At 41.0% G+C, this 16,914-nt stretch overlaps 6 protein-coding genes across 8 annotated transcripts; 4 read left to right on the top strand and 2 right to left on the bottom strand.

The window, feature by feature from the left end:
- Positions 1-832: 832 nt before the first annotated feature.
- On the top strand, positions 833-2,694 carry gstt1a (glutathione S-transferase theta 1a). The gene is made up of 5 exons (XM_067231156.1): positions 833-1,049; positions 1,467-1,554; positions 1,655-1,811; positions 1,940-2,116; positions 2,348-2,694. Exons 1-5 carry the CDS (start codon positions 938-940, stop codon positions 2,546-2,548), a joined length of 735 nt encoding a protein of 244 aa, XP_067087257.1. The 5' UTR covers positions 833-937; the 3' UTR covers positions 2,549-2,694.
- Positions 2,695-2,951: 257 nt separating this feature from the next.
- On the bottom strand, positions 2,952-3,998 carry LOC136938279 (taste receptor type 2 member 40-like). The gene has a single exon (XM_067231585.1). It carries the CDS (start codon positions 3,996-3,998, stop codon positions 2,952-2,954), a length of 1,047 nt encoding a protein of 348 aa, XP_067087686.1.
- Positions 3,999-5,123: 1,125 nt separating this feature from the next.
- p2rx7 (purinergic receptor P2X, ligand-gated ion channel, 7) lies at positions 5,124-9,119 on the top strand. Its single transcript, XM_067230891.1, has 13 exons — positions 5,124-5,245; positions 5,515-5,662; positions 5,767-5,838; positions 5,918-5,990; positions 6,278-6,374; positions 6,576-6,656; positions 6,785-6,926; positions 7,014-7,150; positions 7,299-7,389; positions 7,563-7,628; positions 7,722-7,826; positions 7,959-8,066; positions 8,388-9,119. Exons 1-13 carry the CDS (start codon positions 5,127-5,129, stop codon positions 8,871-8,873), a joined length of 1,725 nt encoding a protein of 574 aa, XP_067086992.1. The 5' UTR covers positions 5,124-5,126; the 3' UTR covers positions 8,874-9,119.
- Positions 9,120-9,347: 228 nt separating this feature from the next.
- Positions 9,348-12,033, top strand: p2rx4b (purinergic receptor P2X, ligand-gated ion channel, 4b). The gene is made up of 11 exons (XM_067230947.1): positions 9,348-9,490; positions 9,646-9,793; positions 9,940-10,011; positions 10,194-10,266; positions 10,483-10,579; positions 10,698-10,778; positions 10,859-11,003; positions 11,187-11,323; positions 11,430-11,523; positions 11,654-11,719; positions 11,875-12,033. The coding sequence occupies exons 1-11, from the start codon at positions 9,348-9,350 to the stop codon at positions 12,031-12,033; spliced, it is 1,215 nt and encodes a 404-aa protein (XP_067087048.1).
- Positions 12,034-12,255: 222 nt separating this feature from the next.
- snrpd3 (small nuclear ribonucleoprotein D3 polypeptide) lies at positions 12,256-15,018 on the bottom strand. Of its 3 annotated transcripts, none has more exons than XM_067230896.1 (4): positions 14,940-15,018; positions 13,268-13,425; positions 12,955-13,147; positions 12,256-12,597 (listed from the first exon to the last, which is right to left on the bottom strand). In XM_067230896.1, exons 2-4 carry the CDS (start codon positions 13,391-13,393, stop codon positions 12,533-12,535), a joined length of 384 nt encoding a protein of 127 aa, XP_067086997.1. In that variant the 5' UTR covers positions 13,394-13,425; positions 14,940-15,018; the 3' UTR covers positions 12,256-12,532. The 3 variants fall into 3 exon arrangements, with proteins under 3 accessions (XP_067086997.1, XP_067086996.1, XP_067086995.1); XM_067230895.1 differs by lacking the exon at positions 14,940-15,018 and adding an exon at positions 13,789-13,824; XM_067230894.1 differs by lacking the exon at positions 14,940-15,018 and adding an exon at positions 13,706-13,801.
- On the top strand, positions 14,094-16,813 carry gucd1 (guanylyl cyclase domain containing 1). Its single transcript, XM_067230893.1, has 6 exons — positions 14,094-14,506; positions 14,655-14,739; positions 14,849-15,014; positions 15,305-15,396; positions 15,501-15,742; positions 15,953-16,813. Exons 1-6 carry the CDS (start codon positions 14,395-14,397, stop codon positions 16,042-16,044), a joined length of 789 nt encoding a protein of 262 aa, XP_067086994.1. The 5' UTR covers positions 14,094-14,394; the 3' UTR covers positions 16,045-16,813.
- Positions 16,814-16,914: the final 101 nt, after the last annotated feature.

Below are 16,914 nucleotides of genomic sequence, written 5' to 3'. Positions count from 1 at the left end.
TCTCCTCCAGACTGACCTAGTCTGACCCTCTGTGGGCCATACCACAACAAAGAGGCTAAGGTGACTTTAGTTGGGTGCCTCGCAGAGTGGTTCTCTCCGCAGATTAAAGAGATCAAACCATAATGGAGGTATGGTAGTAATTTAGGTGTTAGTGATGTAATATGCAGCTTTTGCGGTGACTTAATTGTCTATGCAATTCTACTTCTATATTGACATGGGTCAATTTTCCACTTTTCCGTTCAGACTGAAACATAATGATGTCATCGTTTGAACATTCTCATCATGTGTTGTTTTCTGGCATCTTTAACCAAACCTTTTAGAAAGTAACACGTTACGTGAAATTTTTGTTCAATGAGGTAACAACTACATCGATTTTCATATTCTGGACCTTTGTTCAACAAACATTCCAAGTGGAGGTGTGGGAGTTCATATTGACTCACAGAAACCTGGTCTGATAACTCCCCGTCGTCTGGGCTAGGTTAGAGAGTCTGGACTTTAGTCCGTCTAACCTGCATGTGACAGATCAAAAATCAAATACACATGAAATTCTATAATGTTATGTCAATATACTTTAACGATCTATTTTGTTTATGGAGGAAATACTATTCATCAAATGAAATTAGGCTATAGAAATGTCACATGCATAATCCATTATGTAATGTAGTAAGTGGAGTTGGTTAAACTCAATAAACCTATTAATAGCAACAATGAACCATAAATTAATTGTGCTACTTCTTAGTATGTCTTCAAATTCTCAACAATATTTACAAAACTTTTCAAACGCTAAGCCCACTCAACCAAGACTTTAACCTTACATTGAAGTGTTGTCATCGCTTAAAATCAGTCGCGTTTAAGGGGAGGGGCACAGCTGGAACATACAGATTTGCAGTAGCAGTGTCGAAATTCGGAACACAACATCTCCTGCATCTAAAAGAAAATGCCGTTGGAATTGTATCTAGATCTCCATTCTCAGCCATGTCGTTCTGTGTTTCTGTTTGCCAAGAAAAACGACATTCCGTTTGAATTCAAGTTTGTAGATCTTGCCTCAGGTACTACGAGAAATATAACGGATTGTCTCACAACTTTATTCAGAGGATAGTTCTATTGTCTGCTTTCATCAACCTACAGATACGTATGAAATAGATGTACTATTTTACAATCCATTAAATTGATGCAGGATTTATCTTTATTTAATATAGTTTACAGACGTTGTGTTATAGTAAAATCTGTGGTCAGATATGTTTAGCATAAGTAACTTATAAGTAGGAAATCTGTGGTCAAATACTTTTTATAAGTAAGTACTTGATCGAAGTCTAGACTAAATAACCGTCTTGATTGTTAATATTGCTAAAATATGTTTAGTTAAGTACTATTACTATATTTTTGATATGTAACAGTCAATAGAAAAATGTATTTTGTCATTCTACTTTTACTGCTGCTGTTTAAATATTTGAATATTATTTTAGGCCAGCATTATGGTGAAGACTTTGGCAATGTCAGTGTGGTGAGAAAGGTCCCTGTCTTGAAGGATGGAGACTTCATTCTCACAGAGAGGTAAAGAAAGAAAAAAGCTGAGCAAAGCTTCAGCACCGATACCTTAACCCAGAGTCACGTTTTTGGCACATTCATTGTGTGGTTTTCTTTGTGTGTTTAGTGTTGCAATACTGAAGTACATGGCAGAGAAATTTAGCGCCTCAGTGTCAGACAACTGGTATCCAGCTGACCTGCAGGAGCGAGCACGCGTTAACGAGTACCTCGCCTGGCAACATTCAGCCATGCGAGCCCATGGGTCAAAGGTGTACTGGTTCAGGGTAAAGGCTGTTTTTTAAATGCTTGAGCCTTATCCCTCTGCCTTGTTATTGATTGATGAACTGTACATCAAATGAAGAAGTAGAAGGCTGTAATGTTCTTGCTTTGGTTGCTTCTTACTTCCCATCAGGCCATACTTCCCATAATAACTGGGGCAGAGGTGCCTAAAGAGAAAATGGATTCTGCAATGGAGGACTTGACACAGAGCCTGAAGGTGTTTGAGGAGAAATTCCTCCAAGACAAACCCTTCATCGTTGGAGACCAGATCTCCCTGGCTGACATTGTTGCCATAGTAGAAGTCATGCAGGTAAAATTAGTCCACCAACTTGAGTTTTTCTGGGAGTTTTACCTTGTCTTCCTTGAGGGTTTAGGTTGGATGAGGGGCAGTTCTATGGGCGTATGTGAAGCCCTCTGTGACATTGCTTGTTAAAAGGGTTATACAAATACATTTTGATTTGATTTAGTAAACACTTATATCAATGTCTTAGTAGTTAGGATCCCTTGTCCTTTACTTAAGATTTTTGTGCATGTTTTGCAGCCGTTTGGGACTGGCCTGGATGTGTTTGAGAGCCGGCCAAAGCTCAGTGCCTGGAAAGACAGGGTGAAAAAGGAGATTGGTGAGGCTCTGTTTGATGAGGCTCACAACAGTCTCATGAACGTGGCCAACCTACCACAAACCTTTGAGAAAAACGGAATGCTGGAATTCCTTAAGCCACGGATTCAGAAGATGTTCAACTGAATTGATGATGATGGTATGGTGATACAATGGTGTGATGAGGGTATTATTATATCACAATTGAAGAAATTTTTGTGACATTATTTGATAGCTTTGGTTTATTGTGATAAGCATTGCATTTCCTGTCAATAAATCTGAAACTCAATCGACTGGAAGTATGTTGATTTATATTTCCTGGGATGATATTAAAATTATATTCAGACAAACTCTATATCAGCATCTTCAAACAACAGAATTGTCAATATCAAAAATAATCAGATAGGGTACTGGTACAGATAAGACACAAAAACCAAACTGCTAACATTTTATAATGCTAACTGTATTTTGCTTTGTTAAAGAAATAAAAGACAAAACACATAAATGTGCATAAAGAAAACCAGTTACGATGATAAACACATCAGCCTACTTACGCCGCTCTAGTTTCTCTGCTCTTTTCATCTCGACTCCGGACTAACGGCTTTGATGGTTTCTCACAACAAAACAGAACACACAGTTTCTCCCTTAGCGACTTGTTGGAGATGGTCAACAGAACTGCAGTTGCACTGCAATAGAAAGAGTAACCCATAAACAAATAGTCTGCTGTGAGCTGAGAAACAAACAGTGAATATAAGAAGAAAATGCATATGACGGACAGAGTGACAATGTACACCCCAACCAGGGCCACAGTGAGCCTGCACACAAGGACGTAGGAATCTGCACTCTGGAACTCATTCTGCTTTTTCCTCATGGACATAGTGTGTTTGCAGAGATGAACCACCATCCTGAGAGAGGTCGGTAGCATGACCATCACAGGGAACAGAGCGAGATAGCAGACAAACATCAGCACATAGAGGTTCATGTTCATCCATGAAGGGAATAACGGTTTCCTTATCACACAAGTTATGTTCTCCGCGAGAGGGGTTATGGTGGTTTCGTTGCGGTACGTCAGAGAGAGGAAGGGTGCGAACATCACACAGGAGCTCAGGACCGTCAAAACGAGAGTCGCATTGATGACGGTCGAGATGTTGTTCTTGATCGTCCCAAGTAGAGCAGAGGAGAAGCTGACGACCTTCATGCAGTAGAACACGCTCAGCCAGGCGATGGACCAGAAACTCACGCTGCTGCTGGCCAGCCACACATACAGGACCACACAGAAGAACATCGGCAGTTCCTGCCAGCAAAGCAGACCCGTCAACATCATCACGATGATGCCGAACGTAGAGAGGAAAAGCAGCACGTTGCTGAAGGAGATGAACAGGATGGCCAGACTCGCTGTCTGGAGGCCCCTGGAGTTCCCGTGTTGGACCACAGTGGCCACCAGGTTGAAGATGTTCCACAGCACTCCAAAGAAAAGCAAGATGGCCATGCCGTAGAATTTTAAAGTGAAGAGAACCATTGTTGTTGTTTTGGAGGAAGGAAACGAGGCTGACTGAAATCCAAATGATTGTGAGGAAAAGTAACGTCTGCAAAGCATCTTATAGATTAATTGTAATTCCTACATGCAAATGTATTCCTGTGAGTCATGATGACCTCCTGAACTGATGTAAATGAAAGATCATGTTGGTTGCTACTAAGTAATGGTCTAGTCCGTAGCAAGATTTGGAAAACACAAATTAGTCCTAATTATTCGTGGTCATTTTGCTTTAATGAAAAAGAAAGCACACAGCGTGACAAGGAGAGCAATACTGAATATGCTGTGTTGTATTCAGGGTTGGTTTTGATTGAATATATTTGTGTTACATCATTTGTGTTCCATCTCTTGTTATTATACCTCTACATAGCAACATGTGGTTGTTCTTCCTGATTTATTGCACATTTGACATAGGTGCACCTTTTGTTGCATGACTCCTTCAAGTCTATTCTTTGCTGCAGTGCATGTAACACCATATCTTTTTCCAAGCATGGATTTGTTTACAGACCAGACAGTAATTTACCTAGAGTTCAAGCACCTTCTGGGAGACTGATCAAAAAATTCTGACCATGGAAATTAAAGGGAATTTTTGTTTGGCTCATTTGGCTTGCTGTATTTCCCTATTCAAATTCATACCGTTTTTTTTCATTTCTTTTTTTGTGCTCATCCATTTGCTTTATCATGCCATTCACAATTCAAATGACAGTAAGCCATTTGGGAAATCCTTCAGACTTGGAGGGTGTCAGAGGACATGATGTAGGCCTATGTGTAGCTTTTACCTTGCTGGATAATTCCAGTTCCAGTGTAGGCTTACACCATGTTCAACTTAACAGTGGACGGACAGCGTTCAGTGATCAAACTAGCCTTTAAACCATTTTTCCAAGGCCAATTCTAATTTCCTAAAGAGCGTTGTAAGAAAATTTAGATATAAAGAGTCAAAATTGACCATAAATAATAAATGCACAATGATCACATTGTTTACATTTGGCGGTTCAAAATCTGTAGGCTGCAGTCAACTCTACAGAAAGAGGAAGATTGTGGAACTCCAGGCGATGAATAAGAGTGGGCTTGGTACAAAGCGAGGATGGAACTGCAGCAGCTGCAAGACTACAAGGACATGTGACCCTCACAGGAAGGAGACTTCAGAATGAGTCAGAACACAACAATTCCATTCCATCTGAATTGCCCAAAATGTCTTGTAAGCTGATAAACCTTTGCGAATATGAAACCAATAAACTTGTCAGAATTAAAAGCGTTCGACTTGGGTCGCTGAAATGGACACTTAACGGAGTCATTCTGCTATTCATTTGGTGAGTATAGCTTGCACATATAAGGCATAATAGAGCCTGCTGTGGAAAAAACGGCCAAAACGCCCCGGCAACATCTTTGTAAACATTTGTATGAAAGGCTGCATAAAACGTTATTGCACGGTGACCTAAACAGTACGCCAATTGTTTGTTATTTAAAGGCAAAAGTGAGACAGATATCACACTTCATTATGTTTATGTTTATATACTTGTCTTGATGAATATATATGTTTGTCAATCTCAACCCACTATACAAATGTATACATTTGCAGTATAATGATGCTATGGAACAAGGAGTATCAAGAATATGACTTTGTGGTCAGTTCGGTCACCACTAAGGTCAAGGGAGTGGCCTTAACCAACCTGCCAGGCGTTGGTAATATAGTCTGGGATGTGGTTGATTACAGTGGTCCCTCACAGGTATGTATGGCCGTTTGTACAAGAAGTGTGTAAAATATTTCCCTTTATAAATTGTTTCCATGCATTGTTATATGGCTTTCACCTTTCCAACTTTTCTATAACAGGGAAAGAATTCGTTTTTTGTGGTGACCAATGTGGCTATCACAAATGATCAGAAACAGGGAAAATGTCCAGAGGTAGTGTATCGTAGCAATAGTTTTCTTCTGATAAATAGAAACAGCAATGCAGTAGGTGTCATCTACATTTATTTTACAGGTCCCCCCTTATGGAGAATTGTGTCGCACGGACACAAACTGTGAGAAAGGGTTCTCAGACCAGCATAGCCATGGTATTGTCATTTTTATGAGTTGCCTCTATACTACTGAGTTATAGCTTTAGTTCTTTCAAGAAGAGGAATTTGTCAGTGATATGTTGAGATTTGAAAGGATCTTATCTGCTCTCGGTCTCCATAGCATCCTGCAAGATTATTCATAAATTCATGTTTGATGAACAGAAGTACTAGTAAATGAGGAGACTAATGATTAATAGATTAGAAAAAGACATTTGGAGTAGTTAATCACTAACAGTCTCCTAAATGGCGTTGAAAAACTCTGGGATTGTTGGCTTGCTTTGCAGGGGTTCAAACAGGAGCATGTGTGAAGTTTGATGTGACGAGGAAGACATGTGAGGTGTTTGCATGGTGTCCCATCGAAACAAAACCCAAACCTCCAAGGTAAGTACTGTTGTTTTCAGTACAAGGTACAAGGTGTTCATACGGAACTACTGGGACTATAAATCTCAGTTCCTATTTGGTTTAGGAAGTTGGCTCAGTTGATTGCAGCTTACTGTTGATATACAGTTAATGGTGAAGTTAATGGTTTCACACAAAATACTCAATTTTAATTTATTTGAAGTAACGTGTCCATTTATGCAGGCCTGCTCTCTTAGCATCGGCTGAGAACTTCACAGTCCTCATCAAGAACGATATCAGATTCCCTGCCTTCAATTTCATCAGGTAAAATACATTATGGGTCGCATACATTTCCCCCCCGATTCCAATCACTGATCAGCGTTTTTAATATACTGTAGGCACTTTCACCAGGTTCTTCAAAGTGTTCCAGATGACATTTTTTTGCTTCACAGAAGGAATATCCTTCCTTGGATGGACTCTACTTACCTGAAGGGCTGCCGGTTTAACAAGTACAGAGACCCCCTGTGTCCTATCTTCCGTCTAGGTGACATAATTCAGGAGGCCAAAGAAAACTTTTCACAGATGGCAGTAGAGGTGCGAGTTTTTGAAATCCCATCACTTGTTTTTTCTAGTTCATAGGCCCTGCCTCTTTACACAACATTTACTTTGCTATGTCTATAGGGAGGTGTAATTGGAATCCAGATTAACTGGGACTGCAATCTGGATGGGTTTTCTCAAAATTGTCTGCCGAAGTATAGCTTCCGCCGCCTGGATGAGAAGGAGGGCAACCGAACCCTGTACCCAGGCCTCAACTTCAGGTAAGAGTGAGGCCACAGATTGTTTGATGTAAGTTAATCATTAATAACATAACAAGTATACTATCGTGTGGCATTGACGAGTAACTCTTGGCAAGTGACATTTTTTTTAAATTACTGCCTGTTTGCTTGTTTGTAATTGCATTATCAGATTTGCAAGGTACCACAGAGAGAATGGCATAGAAGTGAGAACGCTTTACAAAGCTTTTGGGATCAGGTTTGATGTCATGGTCTTTGGAAAGGTTTGTGTACTGTATGTTTCAGGAAATACCACTGAATTGAGCAATAACATATGGAAATATATAATGTCAATCCCCTGTCCAAGTTGCCTGACAGTTATGTCCAAAGCCTGATTGATGTAGTTAAATAAGGTTGTATAACAGTTTGCTGTTTCTCTGCTCTGTGTTCTGTTTAGGCAGGAAAGTTCAGCATAATTCAACTTATCATCTACATTGGATCAACCCTGTCTTATTACGCTCTAGTGAGTTTGAAAATCTATGCTTACCTCACATTCAGAATGTCTACCAACGTCCTGAACGAGGAAACATTAACCCAAAGGTTCATTTTCACCCAGACTACTATTATCATTGATTGGTTGATTGGGACCAGCTGCTACTCTAGAGAAGCCAGACAGGACTACTCTGAAAAGAAGGTTGAGTCTGTCCGGGACAGACAACAGGTGAGACGAGGGGGTCATTTCCATTATAGCCTCAGGCACGTTCATCCTCCAGGCTGGAGATTTGCATTCGGTCTTCTGAACGTTGAATGGAAATGTGTGGTTGAGGCGTTGAACAATGATGTTTTGTTTCAGTGCATCCTGTGTGTCTCATTTGTGGATGACGACAATATTAGAGTCGTGAAAAGATCTCAGAAGAAAAGCCTACAAGATGTGAAACCCATCTCAATTCACCAAAGCCAGGTTTGCATACTATTCCTACTCAAGGAATCCTTAAAGCTAGGGTAGTCAGGTGGCTGAGCGGTGAGGGGGTCGGGCTAGTAATCCGAAGGTCGCCAGTTCGATTCCCGGTCATGCCAACTGATGTTGTGTCCTTGGGCAAGGCACTTCACCCTACTTGTCTCGGGGGAATGTCCCTGTACTTACTGTAAGTCGCTCTGGATAAGAGCGTCTGCTAAATGACTAAATGTAAATGTAAAGCTAACTGTCTAGTATGCGCAGTGTAATCCTCAGTGCTGTCATTCGATTGGTGTATGAACAGATATATTTTGGTCTGGTTGCCAGGAGGATGAAATGCACTTGAGAGCCATGGTCGGCACACTGCAGCCCGGGTCCCGTGTAGTCAAGCAACCCCAGCAGGTGCCTCACAGGCCCGGGTGTCCGTCCTGGTGCCTATGTGGCTGCTGTGGCTCCCCCAGCCTCCCCGCAGAGCAGCTTTGCTGCAGGCGGAGCAGGGGCCGATGCATCACCACCTCCCCCCTGTTTGAGCAGCTGGTGTTGGGGGAGACTCTCCTGGAGGCTGTGCTGCTGTACAGGGAGCCTCTCTGTGAGTGGGGCCCGGAGGACAGGACCCCCGCCCTCCGCCACTGCGCCTACAGACAGTACATCACCTGGAGGTTCGGCTCCCCTCCAAAAGAGACACGTCCTGTCATCCCTAGTTGCTCTGTGTTAAGAATCAGAGGGGTGTACCCCAGTTCGGACGGGCAGTACAGTGGACTTCAGACCACTAAAACTGTTACAGTTCGGTCTGGCCATATTACTAAACTTTAGGCAATGATGTTGTCGAAGTGCTACTGCGAAACTATGGCTAACACCAGACCTTAATCTCTTGCGTTGTGGATTGTGTTGATGTGACTTTTGTGCTAACATTTAGCATTATCATTAACATTCTAACATTGCTTTAACATGCCTAGCATATAATGAGGTGACATTTGTATCGTAATTGTTTATCTTTTAAATACTTTTACATTGAAGTGCATCTTTTGATCACAAATAATAAATCTAACTTCAACAGTTTTCCAGTTTCCCGCTTCAAATTGTCTGTCCATTTGCAGTGTATATATAGCCACTCACAAGAGCATTTTTGCGAATACATATTTTATTCAAATGAGTTGTACATTTGAACATATATGAACCACAACGCTGATTTGAATGTTATATTTGACACTGTAAACTGAAGGTTGTACTCATACCTCCCACTCATGTCCAACTGTACACTGCCTGCAGTTCTGAAAGTGTATAGCCATGACAAAGACTACTTGTTGCTGTCAAGACTGTCTCAGCTGTTTCTTTGATTATGAAACACCCAGAACAATTATTATTAAGAGCAAAGGAGTAGGACTTCTCTTCAGATTGATAAATTTTCTGATCGTTGCTTACGTCTTCGGGTACGTTTGTTTAAACCTAAGAATACTACTGCATGTAAGAGTTTTGAAGCGAGCCTGACTTTGTTTCACTCTGTGTTTAATGTACTGTGTGTTTTTGATATTCTTTAGTGAGACGGTAAGATATTTCTGTTATGCTGCATCCACTCCCCTTCTAGGTATGTATGTTACCTGCAGAAGGGCTACCAGGACACAGACTCTGTAATCAGCTCGGTCACCACTAAGGTCAAGGGATATGCTCTCACCAACTCCTCCGATTTGGGACCCCAGATTTGGGATGTGGCTGACTTTGTCATCCCACCTCAGGTCCCTGACCCATCCTTTACCTCGAAACATTTGGGGTGGGGGGGACATGAACATTTTCTTTAAAATAAAATACACAGTCATTGTATGTCATCAGTGTAGCACTTTCATGGCACCCTGCTAAAACCTCTTGTTTTCCTGTATGACAGGGGGAGAATTCGTTTTTTGTTTTGACTAATGCGATTATTACCCCAAGGCAAACTCAGTCAAGCTGTCCTGAGGTAAATCACTGAATGTTTGTTCCTGCAATTTGTTCTAATTATCTAAAACATTTCCCAATATGTTTTTTCATGTGTTACTTCTGTATGTGTAGTAGAAGGATACTGCCTCTGTTTTAAATGGAAAAGTTGGAAATGGAAAAGTTAAGTATTTGAATATCACTGGAACTGTATCTGTTTTCAAGCTCCCGACCACATCAGCAATTTGTATAGATGACTGTGACTGCACTGAGGGTTTCAGTGATCCTCGTGGCAATGGTAGGCATGCTACTACAATAGATTATGTTTACTTTGCTAAAACAATTGTTAAATGTACAGTATGTCAATGTTCATAACTGAACATTGCCATTTAATTACTAGTATAGTTTCAGAATCATGATCCTAAAATCTCCACTTCGAGGATTTATTTGTTGGAGTTTGTTGAATGTTTTGCTCTGGTGACGCAAAGATGACAGAATATTGCTCATTTTTAAGGTATCCAGACTGGCCTATGTGTGGACTATTCAGACACCATCAAGACCTGTGAGGTGCAATCTTGGTGTCCACTTGAATTAGATGTTAACATACCTGAGTAAGAAAGTCAATATGTTGAATTACACACTTTTTATCCCTCAGTATGTGATACAACATTTTGGTTTTATTGTGGAGTGATAGGGTGTGAATTTATACTGTGTTTTGTATCTCATTAGGCCAGCACTGCTGGGTACAGCAGAGAACTTTACAGTACTGATCAAAAACAGCGTGACATACCCCAAGTTCAACTTCAACGGGTAATGTTTATTTTACTCTTTCTTTATTTGCTTCCTATAAACATAGTCAGACCAACCTATTTGCTTCTTTTGCTTTGTAGAAGAAACATCATGTCTGACATCATCAACACTTCATACCTGAAGCGATGTGAATTCAGTCGCAAGACAGATCCTCACTGTCCCATTTTCCGTCTTAAGACCATGGTCTTAGAGGCCGAAGAAGACTTTCAGACCATGGCTGTCAAGGTGAGCCTAAAGTACATCACAAAGGTGACACACAGATGATAAAAACCTTGATTGGATCAAACTATCTGCAGTTATTCTAAATGTTGTCAGTTTGATCTTTCATAAGAAAAATTGGTAAGTATAATAACATCTTTCATCACGAATAAAAGATGGAGTGTAAAACATGAGGTTGTGTTTGTGAAGGGTGGCGTGCTTGGTGTTTTTATCGACTGGACCTGTGACCTAGACTGGTGGGGGAAGCCTTGCCAACCTCAGTACACCTTCCGTCGGCTTGACGACAAAAACCCTACCAACAAGGTTGCTCCTGGATACAACTTCAGGTGAAACAAATAAACTGAGGAACCAAGTTCTATATCCTGTTTTGACGTTATGTATGATTCCACCACTACCAAGAATCCCTCTGATTTAATGGTTAATTTTCTTCAGGTTTGCAAAATACTTCAACAACAGTGATGGTGAGGAAACAAGAACCTTGACCAAAGCCTATGGAATCCGTTTTGATGTCATCGTTTTTGGAAATGTGAGGCTTTCCAACCACAATGCTTCATCTGCACAAACAGTCTTGACAAGATCAGGTTACTAAAATGTATCCACCATGATGCAATGGCTACCTGTTGGATCACTACAATGTAATCATTACATTTTTGCAGGCAGGTAAATTCAGCATTGTCCCAACCATCGTGAATTTGGGTGCAGCGCTGTCGTTCCTCTCTCTGGTATGTCGTCCAATCCCAAATAATTTAAGACTTCCAAATGCACAGCAATAAATATCTGAACCCAACTGCAGTATTTAGACTTCATATGTATGGTATTTTTGGTACGAAAGTATGAATAGTGAATGATATCTGTAAATCACGTATTTCATCTATAGACAGGTGCAGTTTGTGACTGGGTTCTGGTGACATGTACAAAGAGAAGGCATTATTACCAAAAACACAAAACCACAGTCCTTGAGGACAGTGATGACACTGAATCTGTGAGTGACCATCTTACGCTCTCCATTCCCGTTTCGCCAAATCAAGACATGTAGAAAATCCTAAATGTTTTAATGCTCCTTAAGGAGATGCATCTAATCTGAAGTTTGTTTTTACAGCTGTCTATGGGAACCACTTACGGAACACACTAAAGCCTAAACATACATACTCCTTGTTTAAATGTACACACAGCTGTGATGTCATTAGGCAGGTACAATCCCTGCATTAAATAAACTAAAACATATTTATGTATTGTCTGATATCGCTTCCAGAGACAGTTTAGAGAAAATCATTTTAATTTGTTTAAAATTGCAAAATCAAATTCCTGCTCACAGATACTACAAAGAACAAATTCAGTAACACTTTAGCTTAAGTGTACATTCACTATTGCGACTACATAGAATGTAGTTACATAGGAATTATGCTCAACAGTGACGACCATGCAATAACAATTACAGCAGTTCCCATAAATGCGATAACAGTACTACATTAGCATCACTGTTCATATTTCAATTCACGTACGTTTAAGGTAAAGTGTACACAGAAAAACAACAACTATCTTCTTTTCTGGAAAACATTTCCTCGGCCCATTCCTCCACGCCCCCGGCCTCGAGCTGCCACTGAAAAGGACCCAGAAAAGCAGCAAGGGTTAATACAGTTGGACATTCAACACAATATCCATCAAGACACCTTAGCGGTAGAGATCTTGTGAACAAGACTGATGGAGGATCAGAATCAGAATGTGTTAATGCCATATACGTTTTCACAGACACTGAATTTACTGTGGCAGAAAGGTGCATACAATAAACATATATACGGATCTTGTTTTTTTTGTTTCATGTGTAAATAAAATGCAACAGTCTAATACTAAGGAGCTAAACAATTACTAAAGACCTAAACAGTAGTGCAAGACATAAAATGGATATAAATGTAAAAGTTGCCAAAGATAAAATAGGGCAGCAAAAGGATGAATGTACCTTGTGCTTTGAGAATGGCAGCTTTTCCTCTTCCTGCTCCTGCAGCCTGGTTCTTGTTCTTCATGCTCTTGAGCATGGGCGCGTTCTTTAACATATCCGGCAAAATTAAGAAACGAATCTTGCTGCCTCGGATGTACACTTGCTCCAGCTGAGCTACACGACCATCTCTGTGGGTCACTGTAATGTTTGCCATCTAAAAGGGAGGAAACATATATTCGTTATACTGTGCGTTTTAAGATATTTGGTTACTATGTATATGGGACAGTGAGGGTTAATACAAGTTGATAAAATGTAAGGATTTGTGTATTCTTACCTGGCAGTTCATGTTGTCCTCTGCTTCAATGAGCTTCCCTCTGTACACCTCACCTGTGTTGGTCTCACAGGTAACAATGTGCCCCTCGGCTTCATGGAGGACTTTGATTGGCACCCCAATAGACATCTTCGAAGTATTTTCTTACAATGGTTAACTTTCTGCATCATGAAAAGGAACACGTTATTTCAAATCTATTTAAAACAAGTAAATGATTAGAAAAACCATGAAACACTATGAAACACGATCATTAAATTCTAACCCTATCCATGAACTAAGCTAGCTCTACAGTACTAAGTTAGCTAACTTAGCTCGCTAGCTAGCTACCATGCATGCATTTTCTTCGCACCATCCCATTGCCAATTTGCGCAGACATTTAATTATTTACTCTATTCTTCTTAAACGTCTAAACACGACCAGATAACAGGGCTACCTAATTACCTTAATGTTGGTCTGTAATTTTGATTAAATAACTAACGTTTCTTTTATTCAACTAACAAGCATCCTTTGAACGTTCTACTTACGGCCCGCCTGCTCTGCTGTGTTGTGTTGACTTCCTTTTCCTGAATAAGACTTCTCCGATTTACTATTCGGTGCCCCCTGCTGGCGATCGCCAATACCACCCACCGGGCAATAGTGCAATTTATTTCATTAGTTTAATTAAATTGATTTATACTGCCGAACTATGATCAATCATTAGAATAATACAACAATTTATTTTATATCAACAGCGTTTGTAGTGTATCGTTTGTGGTCATAATTGTTACACCGGAAGGCAGTGCACTTTTTATGAACACAGCAACCCCTTACCGAAATGGGAGTTTTGCGTTAGCCAGGGCGGGTGGCTAACTAGTTAGCCATTTGAAAGCCAGCAGCTGTCGTGGCTAGTAATTTGTACCACATTACCTACAAAAATACTCAACAACTATCGGTTGTATCGCCCCGTTTTAGCCAGCTAACCACTTTGACTGTATAAATCGATCATCAAGTTGGAGAATCAATACGACTTAGAGCTACATAGTCTACCGTTAGCTAGAGCTAACTGGTTCATTTGAGTTACAGTATGTTCCAGTGTTAGCTAAGTAGCTTAGCCAGCTAGCTAATGTGGTTGCAAGACAACAGCAGCATTGATGAGGCAATCCAACCTTGGATTATCAACTGTAACGCTGTTCTTTCTGGGCTTCGCTGTCTATAGATTGGATTTAGCCTTTAGCAATTCCGAAATATACCACAGAATGACAGGTAAGTGCTTGATCACAACTGTAACAATGCAAGTTTCGTGTATAATCGACTACTTGCATGGGCTTGACTCATGAACACCACAACACCACTGTTGGCCAATTTGCTTGCTTGCTAGCCCCTTGTTAACAGGATCTCATCTTCCTCACAGATGATGTCGTTCTGCTGAATGTACCCGTCATTCGGCAATTGTACCACTGGGACTGCGGGTTAGCTTGCTCAAAAATGGTGTTGAAGTAAGCCTAACCTTAACAAGAAAGTTGGTTGTGATTTTACCATAGTGACTAGTGAGCTACAGCTATTAACCCAGTGACCAACCCTTCTTCCTTACACTGTGTGTGGCAGATACCTCCACCCTGTCAGTGATGAGGAGTTTCAAAGTGCTTGTTGGGAGCTGAAGTTGACAGAGAGTGTGTGGACCATTGACCTGGCCTACCTCATGAACCAGCTTGGAGTCCAGCACCGCTTTTGCACTCAGACCCTGGGCGTAGACAAAGGGTTCAAGAATCAGGTAATGTAGTGGTCTCCAACCTCGGGCCTACTGTCCTGTTTGGTTTCGATGGTTCCCTGCTCCAACACACCTGATTCAAATGAATGGTTATCAGGCTTCTGCAGAGCTTGATAACGAACCGTTCAGTATCAGGTGCGTTGGAGCAGGCAAACATCTAAAACATGCAGGGCAGTTGGCCCTGGGGATCAAGATTGGAGACTACTGAAGACCTTATTTCAGTCAGCCAAGTTATGTAGTCTTTTATAGGTGTTGGTGCGCTCTTCATAATGATAATTCCCTCCTGTAAACAGTCCTTCTACAAGAAACATTTTGACACTGAAGAAGACAGAGTGAATGAGCTCTTTCTGAAGGCTGAGAGTAAAGGCGTGGTGGTAAATAAATGGTACGTTTGTTTAGTTCTGAATTTAATTGTTTTAATATTTAAATTACGGTGGCTGATCTGGTTTGTAATTACTGTGAATTAACGTCTCCCATATCCTTGTCTAGCTCTGTGACCATTCAGGAAATCCAGGACCATCTTGAACAGGGCAATGTGGCCATAGTTCTGGTCAATGCAGTGGTTCTTATGTGTGAACTCTGCTCATCGCCTGTCAAGTATTGCTGCTTCCTCCCTGTGGGTCAAAAGTGCTTCTGCCGGAAGCCAGAATACCAGGGTCACTTTGTAGTCGTGAGTGGCTTCAACCGAGGCACAGGCTGCATCTTCTACAACAATCCTGCATATTCAGATCGTGAGTCGTGACACGTAAATGAAAGACGGTCAAGCATTTTTAAAGCATTCCAAACACTTCTTTTGTCACGCCCACACGACAGCACGCTGAGTGTGACCCTATACCGCAATCCAGTGTACTCAGTGGGGAAAAGAATGTCTGCCCCTTGGCTTCAACTGAGTAACATAACAGCAGTCGCATTGATGCAAATCCTGTTTGTGTGTGTTTCAGGAGTGTGCTGCACCAGCGTTAGTAATTTCGAAGAGGCTCGAAGGAGCTATGGCACGGACGAGGACATCCTGTTCGTTTTCAAGGAGAGCTGATTGGCTCAGGGAATGTGACATAGCTGAACTATACATCACGCTAGTGTTCCATCTAGACTGTGATGGCACACCAGTCTGCAGGTCTCCAGCATGGGACCTTAGGCTCCAACTCAAGCCAAGTGTTGAAGATCCCTGTGGGCTCTTCTCTCTTAGTGCTGCCATGGCTGACCACTACTAGAATAACCACAACACCCGCTGCAGTCACTACACCTGTTTGGTTCACATAGCCGCTGGCATTTGATGCGTAGGGAAGTAACAGCTGGAAAGCTTGGGAACACAAGTTCTTTTTTTGTTTGTTTAACTTGGGTGGAGATGCTATATAGCATGAATTCATTTTGACTTTCTCCCTGTCACGTTTATTAAGTCCAATCCACCAGATAAACTGTGAGCAGATACCAGATTGCTTAAGTCTGTGTAAATGAAATGCTTTTTTCCAAGCATAAGCATGGAGAACAGAAAGCAAGAAGGGCCGATGGCAACATTGTGCACCTTCAATGGATTTGTATAATGTCATGTTTAGTGTAATTCTCAAGGGTTTGTGTGTGGCAGCAATCCCTGTCCTTGACTAGCTTTTCATATTTTATAAACTACTACTTTGTGTTGGTGCAATATAACGTACAAATAGGAAGGATAGGGAGAAATTGTCTTGAAAGACTCAGGTAATGTACATCCATAACTGTGTGTGTGTTATATAACAATAACAAATCAAGTGGCAAGCTAATTTACTTGATGCAATACATCAAGCTGTTTCATGAATATATCTGGCTAGTATACAGGTCATCTCCATAAACCCTAGTCTGATCAGTACATGCTTTTTTACTGTGTGCAAAAAAAAGAACAGTCCATGACCAGTTCATCTACAAAAGTATT

Source organism: Osmerus mordax, chromosome 28 (genome assembly GCF_038355195.1).
Source record: "Osmerus mordax isolate fOsmMor3 chromosome 28, fOsmMor3.pri, whole genome shotgun sequence".
NCBI classification, from domain to species: domain Eukaryota; kingdom Metazoa; phylum Chordata; class Actinopteri; order Osmeriformes; family Osmeridae; genus Osmerus; species Osmerus mordax.
This window is presented reverse-complemented; position numbering and strand designations above follow the sequence as displayed.